The sequence below is a fragment of the Elgaria multicarinata genome, chromosome 4 (genome assembly GCF_023053635.1).
Source record: "Elgaria multicarinata webbii isolate HBS135686 ecotype San Diego chromosome 4, rElgMul1.1.pri, whole genome shotgun sequence".
NCBI lineage: Eukaryota > Metazoa > Chordata > Lepidosauria > Squamata > Anguidae > Elgaria > Elgaria multicarinata.
Window position 1 is genome coordinate 741,561 of NC_086174.1, and position 19,165 is coordinate 760,725.

Below are 19,165 nucleotides of genomic sequence, written 5' to 3' on the forward strand. Positions count from 1 at the left end.
GCGACCTCGGGGCTGCAGCCCCTTGGAAGGCTCGGGGGAGGGAGGGGCGCACACGGGTCTATTGCTTTGTATTCTGTGTGGTCCGCGCCTCGATCCGGAGGGTCATACATAAATCAGAGAATAGCAGAGTTGGAAGGGGCCTACAAGGCCATCGAGTCCAACCCCCTGCTCAATGCAGGAATCCACCCTAAAGCATCCCTGACAGATGGTTGTGCAGCTGCCTCTTGAAGGCCTCTAGTGTGGGAGAGCCCACAACCTCCCTAGGTCACTGGTTCCATTGTCGTACTGCTCTAACAGTCAGGACGTTTTTCCTGATGTGCAAGAGGAATCTGGCTTCCTTTAACTTGAGCCCGTTATTCCGTGTCCTGCACTCTGGGAGGATCGAGAAGAGATCCTGGCCCTCCTCTGTGCGACAACCTTTCAAGAATTTGAAGAGTGCTCTCATGTCTCCCCTCAATCTTCTCTTCTCCAGGCTCAACATGCCCAGTTCTTTCAGTCTCTCCTCAGAGGGCTTTGATTCCAGGCCCCTGATCATCCTGGTTGCCCTCCTCTGAACACGCTCCAGCTTGTCTGCGTCCTTCTTGAATTGTGGAGCCCAGAACTGGACGCAATACTCTAGATGAGGCCTAAACAGGGCCAATTATTATTATTATTATTATTTATTTATATAGCACCATCAATGTACATGGTGCTGTACAGAGTAAAACAGTAAATAGCAAGACCCTGCCGCATAGGCTTACAATCTAATAAAATCATAGTAAAACAATAAGGAGGGGAAGAGAATGCAAACAGGTACAGGGTAGGGTAAGCAGGCACAGGGTAGGGAAAAACTAACAGTAGAAAGTAACAGTAGAAGTCTGCACCACATCAAGTTTTAAAAGCTTTAGGAAAAAGAAAAGTTTTTAGTTGAGCTTTAAAAGCTGTGGTTGAACTTGTAGTTCTCAAATGTTCTGGAAGGGCGTTCCAGGCGTAAGGGGAGAGAGAATAGAGAGAAACCAGTACCTCACGTGATTTGGAAGCTATACTTCTATTAATGCAGCCCAAAATAGCAGTTGCCTTTCTTGCAGCCGTATCGCACTGTTGGCTCATATTCAGCTTGCGATCTACAACAATTCCAACATCCTTCTCGTTTGTAGCATTGCTGAGCCAAGTGTCCCCCATCTCGTAACTGTGCCTTTGGTTTCTATTTCCTACATATAGATGTATTACCTAACACACACACACCCCATTGGTTCTTACTGTTCTCATCTGAGTCCCAGGCTGCACACGAATGCTATGACCCCTCCCCTGGGAAGGCACAATACTGGGCCCAGAGGCTTCTCCATGCAGCATCCTCCTCTTGCACTTGTTCTCCCACTTCTTAGAGGTAGGGTAGGGGCCGTGGACAATGGAGGCTTCCAAGATTGCTGTACGGATTAATGTATTGGGGTTAGTAAGAAAGGAATAGAAACTGGTGCATCAAATACTGGCCGACCCAGTCGAATTTTAGGGTTAGGCTGTTATGTAATAATGTAATAAATATTTTAATAATGTATTCGTTTTTATATATTTTAATCCGTTTTATGTATTTTATACTATTTTGTATTCCATGTTGTTCTCTGCCTCAATCCAGAGGGAGAGGCAAGTAATAAATATTATTATTGGGTCCTGTACCTTTGGGGAAGGTTGGGGTGCTTCCAATCCCAGCGATGGAGCCATCCTTAACATCTGTTCAAAGAAACAGCCTGCTTATTTAATTATTATTATGCTGCTTATTTATTTATTATTACATTTATATCCCGCTTTTTTCCTCCAGGGAACCCGAGGCGCCATACATAATCCTCCTCCTCTCCATTTCTACCCTCACAACAACCCTGTGAGGTAGGTTGGGCTGAGTGACTGTGACTGGCCCAGAGTCATAGAATCATAGAATAGTAGAGTTGGAAGGGGCCTATAAGGCCATCAAGTCCAACCCCCTGCTCAGTGCAGGAATCCACCCCACCTCTACTTCCCCCCCACCCCACTGATGCTTGCAATTGCCCCATAGTGGGAACTAAGATGGTCTGAAGGGTTGCGGCTTAAGAACATAAGAAAGTCAGAAGGGCCCTGAGGCTGGAGCAGACCCAGGGTTCATCCAGAGGAGGGCCAGGATCTCTTCTCGATCCTCCCAGAGTGCAGGACACGGAATAACAGGCTCAAGTTAAAGGAAGCCAGATTCCAGCTGGACATCAGGAAAAACTTCCTGACTGTTAGAGTAGTACGACAATGGAACCAGTTACCTAGGGAGGTTGCGGGCCCCCCCACCCCAGAGTAACCCAAGAGGCAGCTGGACAACCACCCGCCAGGGACGCCCCAGGGTGGACCCCCGCCCCGAGCAGGGGGCTGGACCCGACGGCCCCGTAGGTCCCCCCCAACTCCGCGATTCCATGATTCTATGATTCTAGTCCAGCACTCTGTTCACACAGGGGCCAGCCAGCCAGCTGCGGACCAGGGAACCCACAAGCAGGACACGGTGCAACAGCACCCTCCCACCCATGTTCCCCAGCAACTGGTGTATATAGGCTTACTGCCTCAGATACCGGAGGCAGCACACAACCATCAGGGCTACTAGCCATTGATGGCCTTCTCCCCCAGGAATTTATCCAACCCCTCTTTCAGGCCATCACCACATCTTGAAACATAGAATCATAGAATCATAGAATAGCAGAGCTGGAAGGGGCCCCCAAGGCCATCGAGTCCAACCCCCCGCTCAACGCAGGAATCCACCCCAAAGCATCCCCGACAGATGGCCGTCCAGCCGCCTCCCGAATGCCTCCAGTGCGGGAGAGCCCACAACCTCCCCAGGTAGCTGATTCCACAAGTTGTCAAATGAATATTGTACAAGTCCAGAGTTGCAGCTGTTCAGACAACCAAGTTCCACTTGGCCTCTTGCTTGATGCTGCAAACAAGCCTCTAAATGTACATACCCTAAATGGAAGCGGACTCAGCCCTCCCAAGTTTCCAGCCAGGGGTCCAATACTCTCCAGCGGACAGTCTTCTCTCTGGTGCTCTGAAGACCTATCTGCTTTTCCCTACCCTACAGGAGGCTCATCTTAGGCTTCAGGTTTCTCTTAGAAGCCCTGAAATATTAATCTACTTCACTGCATCGAGAGGACCCTCCTCAGAGGCAAGGCAGCCTAGAGGTCAGCCTCCTGGAGGAGCCTTTGACTTCACCCCGGATCAGGTGGCCTCTGAGGGACGACAGAAGTCAACAGCTTCTCCAGATCTGGCCGTCTAGGGGACGAGAGGCCTTCCCAAAGCGCTTGAGAACAAGAACTGGCCTCCGTGGAAGAATCCCAAGAGCCGCCGGCAAGCCAGCCTTGCCAGGAGCAGAAACATCGCAAGGCTGAAAAGAACAGCGCCCTGCTGAAAGCTTGCCAAAGCGACGGGACCTGGTTAGACGAGAACAAGGTGAGGCCTTACATCTCCCCTCCTTTCAGCGATATCACCATCTTGTCATAGGAGATGAAGGCTGCCTGGGCACAGTCCAGCGTCATTTTCACTCCCTCTTGGACTCTTAGTGGGAAACCCACCCAGTGGGTTTCCATGGCCGAGCGGGGGCAAGAACCCGGATCTCCCGACCCCCAGTCCGACACTTCAGCCACTAAACCACGAAGTGCCCCATGATATTCTGATTAACAAACTAGCTAAAAGTGGGCTAGATGGAACAACTATCAAATTTGCAGATGACACAAAATTGGGTGGGATAGAAAAAAGACAGAAACAATCTTCAAAGTGATCTTGATAGGCTGGAGTGCTGGGCTGCACCCCCTCGTCCAAATCATTGATAAAAATGTTGAAGAGCACTGGGCCCAGGACTGAGCCCTGCGGCACCCCACTCGTTACTTCTCCCCAGTTTGAGAAGGTTCCATTGATAAGTACTCTTTGAGTCCGATTCTGTAGCCAACTGTGGATCCACCTAATAGTTGTTCCATCTAGGCCACTTTTAGCTATTTTGCTGATCAGAATATCATGGGGCTCTTTCTTAAAAGCTTTGCTGAAGTCAAGATATATGATGTCCACAGCATTCCCAGTCCACAAGGGAGGTTACCCAATTACAGCTACCTAGATTCCAATCAAATGACAGTAAGATCTGTATAACAGCGGAATAGTCTACCTATGGAGGTTGTGGGTTTTCCATCTCTGGAAGTTTTTAAGAAGAGGGTGCAAGACGGGTGAACATCCAAGATGAACGCAAAAATTGAGAGAAGTCTCAGGATGCTGTAGAAACATTTATTGTACAACATCCTGAGCCTTCTCTCAATTTTTGGTTTTTAAGAGGCTGGACAGCCACCTCTCGTGGATGGCTTAACTGGTGTTCCTGCACAATGGAACCAGTGACCTAGGGAGGTTGTGGGCTCTCCCACACTAGAGTCATTCAAGAGACAACTGGACAACCACCTGTCAGGGATGCTTTAGGGTGGATTCCTGCATTGAGCAGGGGGTTGGACTCGATGGCCTTGTAGGCCCCTTCCAACTCTTGCTATTCTATGATTCTATGATTGCAGAGGGTTGGACTGGATGATCCTCGTGGTCCCTTCAACTCCATAGTTCTAATTGTATGATTCTAAGCCCAATCCTTTTCTCCATCCCTCTGACAGCCCAGTATTTTCAGCAGAGTCTATAAAAATGCAAGCTTCAATGTAGGACCATTAAGCAGTGTGGGTTGCCTGCCTCCAATTAGTCCAGGGTGTGTGGGGGGGGGGGGGGGCAGATCCCCTGCCAACCAGCACCCCTGGCTCCTTAACCATTGAGTATAAACACTACAAATTGGCAGCTCAGCAGCTCTCCTTGCTAATGGCAAATGGCCACTAATTTGCTGAGACAACGAAAGGAGGCTGCCGGCTTCCTCCGAACGGCCAGTTGCGCCGTGCCCCGGTTCCAAGCAAGCAAGCAGAGTCACCGATACGCGGACTTGAGCTCTGTATGCAAGAGCAACAGGGGAAAGGCAGCCTGAGCCACCTTGCAAGTGCGACGTTATGCACCGCTGCTCAGCCAAGCCCTGGAGATTTGGGCCCCCCAGGACAGACACCCGGAGCGCCCTTATTTCCTAATACGTCTGCCTAGTAACGAAGAAAAACATCATGAAAGAAGGTAATGTAACCCAATAGAGTTTCCTTTATTGCACGTGACAAGAGCCGGACACAACGGTTGCGACGGAGTCCCATCACCTTTGTAAGTCTGGCTGAGGCAAGGGGGATCTGCATCTGCTGGGCAGTGGCCAGGCCAGCCCTCCACAGGGCAGAGGACCGACCGGCTTCCCCACAGATTTGCACCTGAGTCTGGCAGTGCCTGTAGCGCCTGGCGAGCGGGCCAGGGGGAAGCAGCTTCCGCCAATTGATTATTCCTGTCACTTGGCTGAAGGAGGGGCGAGGGCACCTCAGGGTACAGCCACAGGCCACGTCTCAAAGCCAGAAGGCCACGTATAAGCCACTGACACACTTGCCCGGGAAGAGAGAGTGACAGTGTGGAAAGGGGCAGGCAGCAGAGGAACAGCCAGCGCCCTGGCAACACTCCCAAGCTCGTTTTCCTCCAAAGGAGCAGGAAGCAGAGCTGCCCTCTATGGAACCTGCAAGCCTTTTGCAGGACGTACGGAGAGCAGCAGACGCCGTCCCTCTCCCACCCCAACTTCCGTCACAGCTCACCCCATTTTACAGGAGCAACCTCAGGCGGGGTCTTCTAGCCCAGCTGCCCCCCTCCATGCTGTACCTTCTTTCCTATGCCCCTCGTGTCAGCTCACACCCTCTGTATGAGCACACACACACACACACACACCCCGCGGTGTAAGCTGGCCCCACAGTAAAGCAAAGGCAGTTCGAGGGGGGAAGGCAAAGCCCCGGCTCTGGTCGCGTAGCAGCGACTGCCCGCAGCGGCACAATCCACCACCGTTTGAGAGAAGGGGAAGGAAATTAGCAAGAGGGCAGCCCTCGAGGGCACCAGACCGTAGGCCCAGCGCGACAGCTAAGCGGCAACCCACCACTGCGCCCCGCGGGAGCTGTAGGCAAAAGGCTGAGGAGGGCACGAACAGGAGCAATACGCCGAAAGGGCTGGGCGAGGTGGCAGGTCCAGGACCCAACAGCCCCCCACATATTGGGGACCGCAGCACTGGTGGCAGGGGCGAGGACGAGCTCCCGCAGCTGCAGGGGGTGGGTGGGTGGGCAGGAGCCGGGGCCTGCTCTGCTGCCTCACCTCCAGCCCAAGGGACTGGCCTGGCAAGGCCTGAACTGAGAATGAGCCGCGGAGCCCAGGGGGTGGGGTGGAGCCCGGAGACCTGGGCTTCAGCAGCAAGTCAACGGTGGGCCGTCCCTGGCCCTTGGAACACGCAGCAGTTGGGCACGTTCCCCGGCAGCCAGAGAGCAGCGACCCTAACCTCACCCCCAACTCCTGAGCCCATGGCCACTGCTAGTGCCCAGAGATGGTGGCCACGGCCCAGTCCTTGACGGCCACTGTCGCAGCCTGCAGGTAGGTCCAAGAGGAATGGGTGAAGCTGGTCAGCTGTTTCCTTACGCAGTCCCAGGAGCCTTCGCCACTAGAAGAGGGAACAGAGGTGGTCAGAGGCTGACAGCGCCACGCTCCGGACATGCACCAGAGAGACAGAGAAGGGCAGATGGGGCAGCTGATGGCCCCCTCCCCCTCCGCCCCCTAGGCAAGCAGGGCTGGTGTGGAGACACAGCCCCCCCCACACACACACACACTGCCAAGCACTAGGTCTGCCTTCTCCAACCTGGGTCTTTACAAAGGTTTCGGACTACAAGGCTCATCAACCCCAGCCAGGACAGCTGATGTTTGGGCACAGTCCAAAATGTGCCGAGGGCACCAGGCTGGGAAAGGCGGCCCCAGGGTGCTGCAAGCGTGCAAAGCTGGGCAGAGCCAAAGAGCTCCCCCTGGGCGGTGGCGGCACCCTCCACGCCCCGTGTTTCAGCCTTTGACCATCAGTGGAGGCCAGCATGGGCCGAGGCCGGCCGGCCGGCAGCTACAGTCCACAGCCCCAGGAGGGCCCTGGCTGAAGAGGGCCCTGCCTTGGCAGTTGCTGCCACCGCTGCCTATGCAGCCGTGCTCTGACCCTCTGACCCATCACAGGCTGGAGGACAGGGGGCTGCCTGCCCCCCTCAAAATGGCCTTGATCCCAGGTAAGGACCTCCCATGCGTGGATCCCTCCAGTTTCCAGCAGCTGCTCTGTGGTGCTGCTACAAGCCCGGGATCTCGTCCAACCGGGATGTTCGCACCCCACAAGGCCATTGTGCAAAGAAGGAATGCATCTGCGGCATCCCGGTGAGTTTACAAACCGGAAGCCACACGTTCCACATCCACGTGGCCCAAAAAACTAGGGAGATGCAGAAGTGGAAAACGGCGCCGCCATCTGCGTCTCTTTCCTCAGTGCATTTGGCATCGTTCATTCGTTCTTTGGGACAAGGGAGCCGTCCTTACATGCCGTGACCCCTGGGAACCCAGCTCGGCCTCCAAGGCCTGGCCGTCCATCTCCCGTCCTAGCTGGTGCCCGGGCGGAGCTGCTCAGGAGGCCGAACTTTGCATGCCGGGCTTGTGACCAAGGCCGTGCGCCTGCCAGTGCCACCCGCAGCTCATCAGCCCCCGCCCTGCCCCAGCTTCTCAGCGCCCCCTCCTGGACACTTTGGGGTCTGCCTCGTGCATCTCCCAGCAGAGCCGGCTTGGACGGCCCTCTAAGAGGGGATCCTGAAGCAGCTTCTCTCCCCGCAGCCTGGAACTCCCCTCTTGACCATGCCCGGAAGGACCAACATCTGCTCAGTGCACAACCCAGGAGGTGCCCACAATGCTCACTTGCAGGAAGCCACCCAGAGGCTCCAGGCGCCCTCCAGCGACTCCGCAACGTAGTCCACGGCAGGCAGGAAGTAGTTCCGCATGAGGAAGAGCAGCAGCTCCTTGAGGCACTCCGCTCCGTGCAGCACAGAATCCGGGAGCCTGGTCTGCAGCTGGCACAGAAGACAAAGGCCGCTCAGCTGGGCAGGGAGCGCCCAGCGGGAGAGAAGCGGCACTCCGGCCTGGCGAACGGCCGCGGCCCACAGGGAGCTCCAAGGCGTCCTGTGGGCTTCTATGCCAAGGGACAGGGCAGCTAGCAGCAGGCCGGCCGTGCGTGCGTGTGCAAGCCCCTTTGCGCCGCTAGAAGTGGGGGACACGAGACCCTCCTGAGCTGCGGGCGCACAGGGCAGCCAGCACCCTCAACGCTGCGTGCGAATCAGCTGGCCTTTCCCACCTCACTTGGTGGCCAAGATTAAAGAGGCCAAAGGAGACGCCGCTGGCAGGACACGGCCGGATGGCCGGCGTTACCCTGCCGGGGCAACAGACCCAGCCGAAGCACTGGCGGCACCGAGCCACAAGTGCCCCGGTCTGGCTGTGCCCTGTCGCAGCTGCATCCCTCCTCAGCCCTCTCCAATCATCCTCCAGGCCGATGTCTGCCTTTTGGAGTTCACAGCCACGTCAAAGCGACAGGCATCAACCCAGAGGGTTGTTGGGAGATGCAGATGGAATGGAGCCCCCCTTCCCCCCCCCCCAGCCCACCAATTCCAATCTCCCAGAGCCAGCTAGCAAGCAGGCTGGGCGAGGCGCCCCACCCCCCACCCCCTTACCCATTCGACGAGCCTGGGGAGGTTGTCTCTGAGCCAGGCTAGCTGAGTGGAGCACTTCCCGGAGATGTAGGTGGCCGTTTCGTTTGTCTTGGCCCAGACCAGCTCCAGGTTCGGTCCCAGCGCCTTGGCCACATGAGAGTAGTAGAGCGGCACGTTGGCTTCCAGCCAGCTGGAGGGAGGGAGGGAGGGAGGGAGGGAGGGAGGGAGGGAGGGAAGGGAGGCGCAATCAGGCCTTGCCTAGAAGACGGGGCCGTCTCCAGGGGCCCCCCTCAACCCTGCCGTTGGCTTTGCCGGCAATCAGCGCACACAGCGCTGATCTGCTCTGGCCCCTTCCGGCCGCGCCTCTCTGCGGAAAGAGATCCACAGCAAGCCACACTGACCTGTACCCTTCGACAGAGAAATGGGAAACTTTGCTCCAGGCTTGCTGGGATGCCGACAGGAGGCCGGAAGAGCGGAAGGCACGTGCAGAGGCCGAAGCTGGAAAACACAATGAACCCAGCCCTTCACGCCCAAGAACTGCCTGGCGGCCCCCCGGCCTCTACGCACCCTTCACCTTGGGGTCCAACTGCACGGGCAGTTGAAGCCCCTCCCCCGGTCCGCCATGGGCAGAGCCTGACCTTGGAAGGAGCCGTGGGTCCGGACGTCGTGCATGAGAAACCCGGCGGTGAAGACGAGGGCGATGAGCAGCAGCCGAGGCCAAGGGAACCCGCCGGCTTTCATCTTGAGCAGCAGGTTCTAAAGGAGCAAAACCATGAGGAATCAGATGGGCGGAGTCCGAGGGGCTTCCCGGCCCCGGTGCGCCTCCCAAGGCGGGAAATTACCTTGCAGGCGGCACTGCAGGCAGCTACGTCCTGAGCGCCGTTGGGGCCTTTCGCGGCCAGCTCTTCGTTCGTGACTTTGAAGGAATGAACCGTTTCCTGTAAAGACTTTCGCACCTAGAAAAGGTCCACAAACACGGCCGTGAAGCAGCAGCAGCAGCGTGGGCTCCCGTGGCACAAAGCCAGCAGGAACAGCGTGATGATGACCAGGTAGCTAGGCGCTTTAATTGAGGAAGGTTCTAGACATGAGGCGGCATAACTAAATATTAGCGACACCACGGAGACTTCATAGCCTATTAGAACGGGAATCTGCCCCACCTTGGCCGGACCTCAAGACAGCCAGGCACCGACGCCGCCCTTGGCTGGAAGCTCCTCACCCTGCTCTGCCTCCGGCACACCCAGCTCCTCCCAGCAAAACGCACTCCTGGCCGAAGAGCAGAAGCCACAAACCTTTTTGGAAGTGTTGTCCCAGGTCTCCAAAAAGTGATTCAGGAGCAGGCTGGGAAAACAAAGCAAAGGCTTCAGAGACGGGTCTATCCACCTCTTGGCTACGGGAACTCGGGAGCTCCGCACACGGGGCCAGGGAAGGAGCTCCAGCCCCACAGCACTGAACAGAACCGACCCCATGGGAAATGCAAGCGGTTGCCTTCTCACTTCCCACCATCTAGAGACACAGCCCTGATCCCAACACCCACCAGCACCCCGATGGCAGGCTGGGCTGCCAGGACGCAGGACGCACGCTCTCCCGGCAGCCCTTGCCCAGCCTTACCTTGACTGCGAGAGGTGTTTGATGTACAGCTGCCTCCAGACACTGAAGCTGAGAGGATCCAGGCTGAGGCACTCGGCCAGACAGCTCAGCAGCTGCAAGAGCAGAACGATTCTCAGAGCTTCAAGGCTCAGGCCCTGAAACCCCCCAGGAGGGACCGGCGGATGCCAGTGGCTCCAGGGGAGCTGGGCGCATGGGCGACGCCCCCTCTGCCCCAACGCCTGTCTCCAGGAGTGAGTGGATGCTGCCTCTTGAGCCGGCTGCTCTCCGCATGCAGGTCTCATGGCAGCCATCCAGAGGGCCTGAAGAGATTTCTCCCCCGGATCCCACAATTCCAGAGGATTTCCTGCCCAGGTCTCTTGAGAACTCAATAGGGGCAGCTGGGGGAAGCCATGGTTCTCGCGTGCCACGCTCCGCAGCCCCTGGCCCTCCAGGCACCTCCATCTCTCTGCAGCAGAGAGAGGCATGGGAAGAGGTGCAGGAAGCAAAGCGTGGAGCCATTCTGGATTCCCAGCACACCGGGGAGGGCCCGCAGCTCAAGGGCTGAGCACAAGCTCTGCACGCCTGGATCCAGCGGGAAGGCGGGCCAGGCTCGGCCTGAGGCTCTGGGAAGCCACCGCTGCCGCCACTCAGAACAGGCCACCGTCTGGCCTGGCCTAAGGCCACCATCCACATTGCAAGACTGTCTTGAACCTCCCAAAGCGATTCAAGAGGCTCAGGTAGGCAGCCCCAGGACTCCTGATCCGTATCCATTTTCACCCCTCTTTTGGTTTTGCCTTTGCTTTCAGAACAGCCCTCTCTCTCTCTCTCTCTCTCTCTCTCGGAGGAGGAGGAGGACCACCCAGCATGTGCTGCAGCGTCTGCCGCTCTTCAGCCAGCTGAAAGTCCACCCAAGTACTTCGCTTCCGGACCAGAGTGCCAGGTCTCCAGAGAGGGGAGCCTGCACCCGGGCTCTGCTGCCGGACCCCTCACCAGCCCCTGCCTTCCTCCCTGTTGCTTTACATCCCAGGTGAGGGGGAGAAGCTGGGGTCTGGGCGGAGGAGTGCCAAGCCAGGAAAGCCTGGAGCCAAGCCTCCCAGGGTGAGTCCCGGCAGTGCCTGGAGGCGTCACCCGGAGGCCCCCGCCCCCTCCCCTACCCGTTCGGTGGCCTTGGGGTGGAACAAAAGGCAGAAGGCAAAAATCCGCCCATTGCCCTGGCCATGAACTGGGAACATGTCTTAACATCTAGCTCGCTGGCTGGACTACAAACGCTGCCGCCCCACCAGCCGCTTCTGCGGGGAAGGAGGAGGAGGAGGAGGAGGGCGGCTCCTGCCCCTGCCCCCGCCCCCGCCCCGCTTCCCTCCGGGCCTCACCTCTTTCCTCATGCCAGCGGGGCAGCTGGGGATGGTCCTGGAGAGGAAGGAAGGGAAGTAGGTGTGCAGGACAGTCTCGGGCTTCGCCCCAAAGGCCAGCACCTTCAGGCGGGGATACAACTGCCGGAGCTGCTCTTGCAGGCTGCAGAGAGACACAGAGAGAGACCCACCGGCCGGGTCAGCCCAACGATGCCCGCGGATGAGAAAGAAAGACGCCCCGCTGCTAGGGGCAGGACCTCCCCAGTGAGTGAGCAGCAGCCTTGGGAGACAAGCTAGAGAGAGATCTTTCCAAAGCATCAGCAGAGCGTGCAGGAAATGTGCAACAACGCCTCAGTAGATGTGCGTCGCATTTCCCTTCCATCACCCCTGCACTTGGGGGCAGCAACATTCTGTACCCAACAATGCTGTCCCCTCCTTGCCCCACATAGAATAGCAGAGTTTGAAGAGCCTACAAGGCCATCGAGTCCAACCCCCTGCTCAATGCAGGAATCCACCCGAAAGCATCCCTGGCAGGTGGTTGTCCAGCTGCCTCTTGAAGGCCTCTAGTGTGGGAGAGCCCACAACCTCCATAGGTCATTGGTTCCATTGTCGTACTGCTCTAACAGTCAGGAAGTTTTTCCTGATGTCCAGCTGGAATCTGGCTTCCTTTAACTTGAGCCCGTTATTCCATGTCCTGCACTCTGGGAGGATCGAGAAGAGATCCTGGCCCTCCTCTGTGTGACAGCCTTTTAAGTATTTGAAGAGTGCTATCATGTCTCCCCTCCATCTTCTCTTCTCCAGGCTAAACATGCCCAGTTCTTTCTCCGCTGTGGCACCCCGGTTGTGGAATGAGCTCCCCAGAGAGGTCCGCCTAGCGCCTACACTGTACTGCTTTCGTCGCCAGCTGAAGACCTTTTTATTCTTTGATGGTGAATAAAACATTTGATGGTGAATACATTGATGGTGCTATATAAAACATTTGATGAATAAAACATTTGATGGTGAATAAAACATTTGATGGTGAATACATTGATGGTGCTATATAAATAAATAATAATAAATAATAATATTCTCTCAATATTTTAACACTTAATTTTAAATTAAATTTAAATTTTACTGTTTTAACTCTGTACTTTAATCTTATATCAATTTTGCTGCGTGGTTTTATCCTGGTTGTGCTTTTTGTACTGTATTTTGTAATTGTGCTTTTAACCTGTTGGTTGTTTTATTGTGGTTTTAATTTTTGTTAACCGCCCAGAGAGCTTCGGCTATTGGGCGGTATAAAAATGTAATAAATAAATAAATAGTTCTTTCAGTCTCTCCTCATAGGGCTTTGTTTCCAGACCCCTGATCATCCTGGTTGCCCTCCTCTGAACACGCTCCAGCTTGTCTGCGTCCTTCTTGAATTGTGGAGCCCAGAACTGGACGCAATACTCTAGATGAGGCCTAACCAGGGCCGAATAGAGAGGAACCAGGACCTCACGTAATTTGGAAGCTATACTTCTATTAATGCAGCCCAAAATAGCATTTGCCTTTCTTGCAGCCATATCGCAGTTGGCTCATATTCAGCTTGCGATCTCCAAAATCCTTCTCGTTTGTAGTATTGCTGAGCCAAGTATCCCCCATCTTGTAACTGTGCCTTTGGTTTCTATTTCCTAAATGTAGAACTTGGCATTTCTCCCTATTAAATTTCATTCTGTTGTTTTCAGCCCAGCACTCCAGCCTATCAAGATCACTTTGAAGTTTGTTTCTGTCTTCCAGGGTATTAGCTATCCCTCCCAATTTGGTGTCATCTGCAAATTTGATAAGCGTTCCCTGCACCTCCTCATCCAAATCATTCATAAAAATGTTGAAGAGCACTGGGCCCAGGACTGAGCCCTGCGGTACCCCACTCGTTGCCTCTCCCCAGTTTGAGAAGGTTCCATTGATAAGTACTCTTTGAGTCCAATTCTGTAGCCAACTGTGAATCCACCTAATAGTTGTTCCATCTAGCCCACTTTTAGCTAGTTTGTTAATCAGAATGTCATGTGGTACTTTGTCAAAAGCTTTGCTGAAGTCAAGATATATGACGTCCACAGCATTCCCACTGTCCACAAGGGAAGTTACCCGATCAAAAAATGAGATCAAATTAGTCTGACAGGATTTGTTCCTGACAAATCCACGTTGGCTTCTAGTAATCACTGCATGGATTTCAAGGTGTTTACAGATTGACTTCTTTATAATCTGCTCCAGAATTTTCCCAGGGATGGATGTCAGACTGACTGGTCTGTAGTTCCCAGGTTCCTCCTTTTTGCCCTTTTTGAAGATAGGGACAACGTTAGCCCTCCTCCAGTCGTCCGGCACCTCACCCGTCTTCCATGATTTTGCAAAGATAATAGACAATGGTTCTGAGAGTTCTTCCGCTAGCTCCTTCATTACTCTAGGATGCAGTTCATCGGGCCCTGGAGATCTGAACTGCAGTGCCCGATGAATTGTTTGTAACTGTGCCTTTAAAATTTCATTTTTTAAATACTCCCACCCATCCTGCACTCCTTTTCTCATTAGGCTCACTTGTCACGGGACCTTACTTATCATAGTTCTGAGTTTATTAAAATCAGCTTTCCTAAAATCCAGAGTAGGTGTATGGCTACATGCAACTTTTGTCTCCTTCGTAATCAAGAATTCAAGTATGACGTGGTCACTTTCCCCCAGAGTTCCCGTAACTGCCACTTTATCCACTAAGTCATCCCTATTGGTCAATATCAAGTCAAGGATTGCGGATCCACTAGTTCCTTCCTCCACTTTCTGTAGGAGAAAGTTATCACCCACACATGTCAGGAATTTTTTGGAAGGGCTGCTTTTGGCAGTATTTGTCTCCCAACAGATATCAGGGTAATTGAAGTCTCCCATCATTACTACATCACACTTCCTTGAAACACTGGCAATTTATTTCTCAAAGGTTTCATCCTCGTCTTCTCCTTGATTGGGTGGTTGGTAGTAGACTCCGATTATCATGTTCTTTTTATTTCTTGCCCCATTTATGTTAATCCACACGCTCTCGACGGGGCTCCCAGTCTCATCCGCCTGTATTTCTGTGCAGGGATAGGTATTTTTAACATATAGTGCAACTCCACCTCCCTTTCTATTTCTTCTGTTCTTTTTGAACAAGTTATATCCTTCAATTGCTATATTCCAGTCATGGGAGTCATCCCACCAAGTTTCAGTTATACCTATCAAGTCGTATTTGCCTTCATGTAATAAGAGTTCAAGTTCATTCTGTTTGTTTCCCATGCTCTGGGCATTAGTATATAGACATCGAAGACCATGTGTTTTATAGTCTGGCTTTGTTCCTACCTTGTTGCAGACACTATTTTGGGACACTGTTGGAGCTGTTCTCTGTACTGTGGTGCATTGGCCTTCATCCATTGTTGCCTCAAAATTTACGTCTCCCACCCCCGCAAGATTCAGTTTAAAGCCCTCCTGATGAAGTTCTTCATGCTGTGGCCGAACTCATTCTTTCCAGCCCTTGTGAGGTGCAACCCATCCCTTGCCAGCAGTCCATGTTCCAAGTAGCGTAGCCCGTGGTCCCAGAATCCAAAACTCTCACGTCGGCACCACCTTCGAAGCCAGTCGTTCATCCGGAGTATTTTTCTTTCCCTTTCTAATCCTCTTCCAAGAACCGGGAGGATGGATAAGAAAACTACCTGGGCCCCAAAGTTCTTCAGTTTCCTTCCCAGAGCTTCAAAGTCCTAGCCGTCATAACGAATGATGAGGCATGATGGGAGACGTAGGCTAAAACATCAATGGATTCCTGCACTGAACAGGGGGATGGACTCATTGGCCTTATAGGCCCCTTCCAACGCTACTATTCTGTCATTCTGTAAAACAGCTGCGAAAGCACAACACGTTTTCCTTAAGTCAGCACATCCCTGACTTAAGACCAGCTTCAAACCCCAAAGAAAAAACTGATCGAGCTCCCAGACTGGCCCCACAACTGCCAAGGAGAGCTTCTGAGGGGAAAACTCTGATGATCGGGTCCTTGGACTGATCCCAAGTGTCCTGGTGGGATGCAAATTCAGCCTAGCTAAATTTCAAGTGTTTGATGGCTGTCAACTGCCCCCACCATCACACCTGCACCATTTCATGCGTTTTTTAAAACCCTTAGCGAACAATATAGATAAAGGACAACTGATGTCCCTTTGACTATGGAGAGAACTTTAACTCTATGCTATTTCAAAGTCACAGGCGGAGGCTGGAGAAACGTCCACCTTTCGGTGAGAACTACGGAGAAGGGAAGAGGGACGCCGTGAACTGCGTGTGGCTGCAGGGGGCCGAGGAAACAGGTCCAGCTCCTCCCTGTACACCTGCCTTCCCCCAACCAGATGGTTCAGACTTTAACTCCCATCAAGCCCCAGCCAGAACTGCCAATGGCCAGGAATGCTGGAGTTGGGTTCAAAGCATCGGAAGGGCACCAGGTTGGAGAACGCGGCGTGTATGCCGTCCGATGCTGTGTTTGAGTGCCATCCATGGGCGCGCCTCCTCTGGCCCCTTTAGCCTTTTGGGCTAGAGAAAAGATCATGCACCTGGCGGCTTGTGCGCTTCGCCTGCCGCTTGCCACCACTGGAGGAGGGGAGCTGCTCCTCCTCCTCCTCCCATGGCTGCTTCTGTCCCAGTGTTAGCAGAACCACCTCCATTTTTAACAGGAAACTGTAAAATCTCCATTGCACTCCAAGCAAAATGTCAAAATGCCCTGTATAAGAATGTCTCCTTGTGTGCGTCCTTGCATCCTTGATTACTAATATAAACAAGAGTCCTGGCTCCAGCTGTCTGTGTTGGAGTTAACTCTCTGTAACTTACTGTCAGGCCAAAGGTATTGTTTACAGGACTGTTTAGCATAATTAACTATGCCTCAGTGTTATGTTCTGATTGGTTAATGCTGCTACTGGGCCCTGCCCCTTGAAAGCTTTAATACTGTACCATATTCCCTATGTCTTTTGTCTGATTGCTCCCTTTGAAGAGACCAGGCCTTGATTACTAATCAATAAAGCGCTTTTGAACCCTCTGTCGCTGGAATGGTGGAGTCGTGCTTAAGGGCTGTTTGGATCTCGTCCTTGGGTGAAAAGAACATTGATCTAACAAATGGCGCCTGACTCGGATCTACCCCAAGACGGATTCATGCCTGCCAGTGGAGCCTAGATTGAGAAGCGATCGCCAAGAGAGATTTCTCTTGCCTCAAGTAGGTTAACATGCACTGTGCAGACATGGAGACCGAATTGACGGGACCATTCGAGCCAAGGTTACAAAATCGACTCCACCCGACAGATGGAAAGGAACAGGCAACAACAATTTGCAATCAGACGTGATTAGAAAGGGCGAAGACGGGAGACGGCTATTTGGTGAGTGAAACCTTTAATCCCATGGACCCTGACGGGAAATGGAGGGAGTGGGTGTTCACAATTGACCTCAGAAATGGGAAGCTTATAGTCAGTATTGGAAAAGAGTCCCCGAGCCCATTGGGGTTGTTGTCTTTGGGAAAGCTTTCATTGAAATTGAAATTGAGATTTTGAAACTGTAACAGTGTAACAATGAGTTAAAAATGTTTGTGACTGTGAATGAATGTCTTTTTTATGTTAGATTGTGGATTTTTTTGAACTTGATCCAAAGTTAATTTCAGCTGTGTCATTGGAATCAATTTGCAAACATAGAAATGTAATTGAGTAAATGTACCTCTCAAAGGATCGCCCTTTAGTGTTGGAATGTGAATTACAGAAAAGTTGGTGTTGTGTTAAAGTGAAAGGAAAAAAATTGTCAGTTTGTGTTTTCCACCCGGCCCAAGTGAAAGAAATTTGAAGTTTTTGTTTTCCTTCTCCTCCCTAGTGTTTTTTGCTTCTCCTATGCTTAGCAGCTAGAGATAAGCAGTTTTATTCAGTGAAAGTTTTTGTTTTAGATTTTGAAGACTTTGTGTATTTTCTCTTTCACAAACCTCAGATAATTAGAACCCCATTTTCATGGAAGATATAGTCTTCCATAGCTTTGAAGATTCACTGCCTGAGTTGAAAAGCTCAAGTCCTTGTACAAATAGTTTTGCCAACCGTTTTGCCAAGATGAGAGAAAGAAAAAGTATGTTGTTAAAAGTGGATAAGAGAAATGTCTGAGAGAGAGAGAGAGAGAGAGAGAGAGAGAGCGAAGGCTGTGCAGAAGAGATAGTTTGAAAAAAGGTTGTTTGGGTTGTTTTGAAAAGAAGTTGATTTGAAGTGAAGTTGATTTGAAGAAGAGTAAAGTATGTGAATAGCAGAGGTGAAGAAGATGAGAAGTTGAAACGTAGTGAAAAAGGAAAGTGTTTGAAGGTTAGTGTACGTGGCATGGTTTTTGACCAGAAGGAAAAGGGGGGTGAAGAAGCCCTGCCTTGAAAAAGTTAGTGAATGGACAATCTTGCATCCTCTGCTGATGAAGATTGGAAATACTGAATTGCTATATTTTTGTGTGTGTTTTGAACGTTGTGTTCTGAAAATTGCCCAGTGGTTCTTTTTTTTGGGGGCAGAGATATTCTAACTTTGGCCTAATAGAACTTTTGAAATGCTTTGAGCCCTGAGCCTGAGCCCTAAATGCAACTACAATTGAAGCCTAAAAGCACCCCTGTGTTCTTGCATCAGTATCCTTTGAAATTAGAAGCCAGAAGAAGAATACAACTATTGCTTTTTAAAAATGGACTTGTGAAATGATTAAAGCAATTAAAAACTCCAGCTTGCATCACTATGTTTGCCCTACCAGCCTCAAGTGTGCTGTGCCAAAAACGTGGCACAGACCAGTGGAGTACAGTGGCAGAAGCTAACACCTGAACCCTGCCTGCCAGTCCAGATATGAGATCAACCTCCTCGTGGACCCAAGGCTTGCCTCATTGAATCCTGCCACGTTGATACCTGAACTACAAAGAAAAGAAGTTCCAGAGCATGAATGCCTTGAAGTCTTGCAACTTGGCACCAAACTTCGCCCAGACCTATATGATGACCTCGAGTTGTTTACTGATGGATCCAGCTACAATTGTACAACAAGCAGCTGAACTCGTAGTATGCACAGAAGCCCTGATGCTTGTTTCAGGCAAAGGACTATATTTACTGATTCAAAATATCACATGGACAGATTTGGAAAGAAAGAAGATTTGTGACTGCCCATGGAGCAGTGACCCATGGAGAATTAACAGTTGATCTGTTAAAAGCCCTGATGTTGCCAAAAGAATTGGCTAATTTGTCTACAAGCGAGCTGCCATAATTGGAGCTAGCCCATTTCTCAGTATTTGAATCCACCTTAAGAAAAAGAAGACTTGGAATTAGCACAATAACTCTAAGTTTTCGAGAACCCAGAAAGATGGGATTTGTTACCCCTGATGTGCCAAGAATCATCATGACCTCCCTGTCATGACCTCCCTGAATCAGCCAAAGAATATAAATGCACAGTGAATTGTTTTTACTGGCTTCATTTGTAAATGCATCAAAAGAGAGGCCTCTGCAGACATGGACTTGTTATCTTTTTTTAAGAATCCAGATTGACTTTGTTGAAATGTAAAAGTTTTTTCTGAACACCTACTGTTTTGTTCAGGCCTGAAACCATAGAATCAGATCTAGAAAGCTATTTTACTTCTTAGGTAGTGTA

At 52.0% G+C, this 19,165-nt stretch overlaps 1 protein-coding gene across 2 annotated transcripts in view; it reads right to left on the minus strand.

Moving 5' to 3' along the window:
• Window positions 1–5,297: 5,297 nt before the first annotated feature.
• Window positions 5,298–19,165, minus strand: part of TMEM214 (transmembrane protein 214) — a 120,401-nt gene continuing 106,533 nt past the window's right edge. The window contains exons 6-15 of one of the 2 annotated variants that reach the window (XM_063123697.1): window positions 11,558–11,699; window positions 10,209–10,300; window positions 9,890–9,938; window positions 9,443–9,556; window positions 9,239–9,356; window positions 9,002–9,098; window positions 8,622–8,790; window positions 7,816–7,967; window positions 6,389–6,547; window positions 5,298–5,376 (exon numbers count right to left, since the gene is read on the minus strand). In XM_063123697.1, coding sequence (XP_062979767.1) covers window positions 6,421–6,547; window positions 7,816–7,967; window positions 8,622–8,790; window positions 9,002–9,098; window positions 9,239–9,356; window positions 9,443–9,556; window positions 9,890–9,938; window positions 10,209–10,300; window positions 11,558–11,699 — 1,060 coding nt within the window. In that variant the 3' untranslated portion in view covers window positions 5,298–5,376; window positions 6,389–6,420. Of the gene's footprint in view, window positions 5,377–6,321; window positions 6,548–7,815; window positions 7,968–8,621; window positions 8,791–9,001; window positions 9,099–9,238; window positions 9,357–9,442; window positions 9,557–9,889; window positions 9,939–10,208; window positions 10,301–11,557; window positions 11,700–19,165 lie in introns of those variants that run through there. The other variant, XM_063123698.1, reaches the window with a different exon arrangement.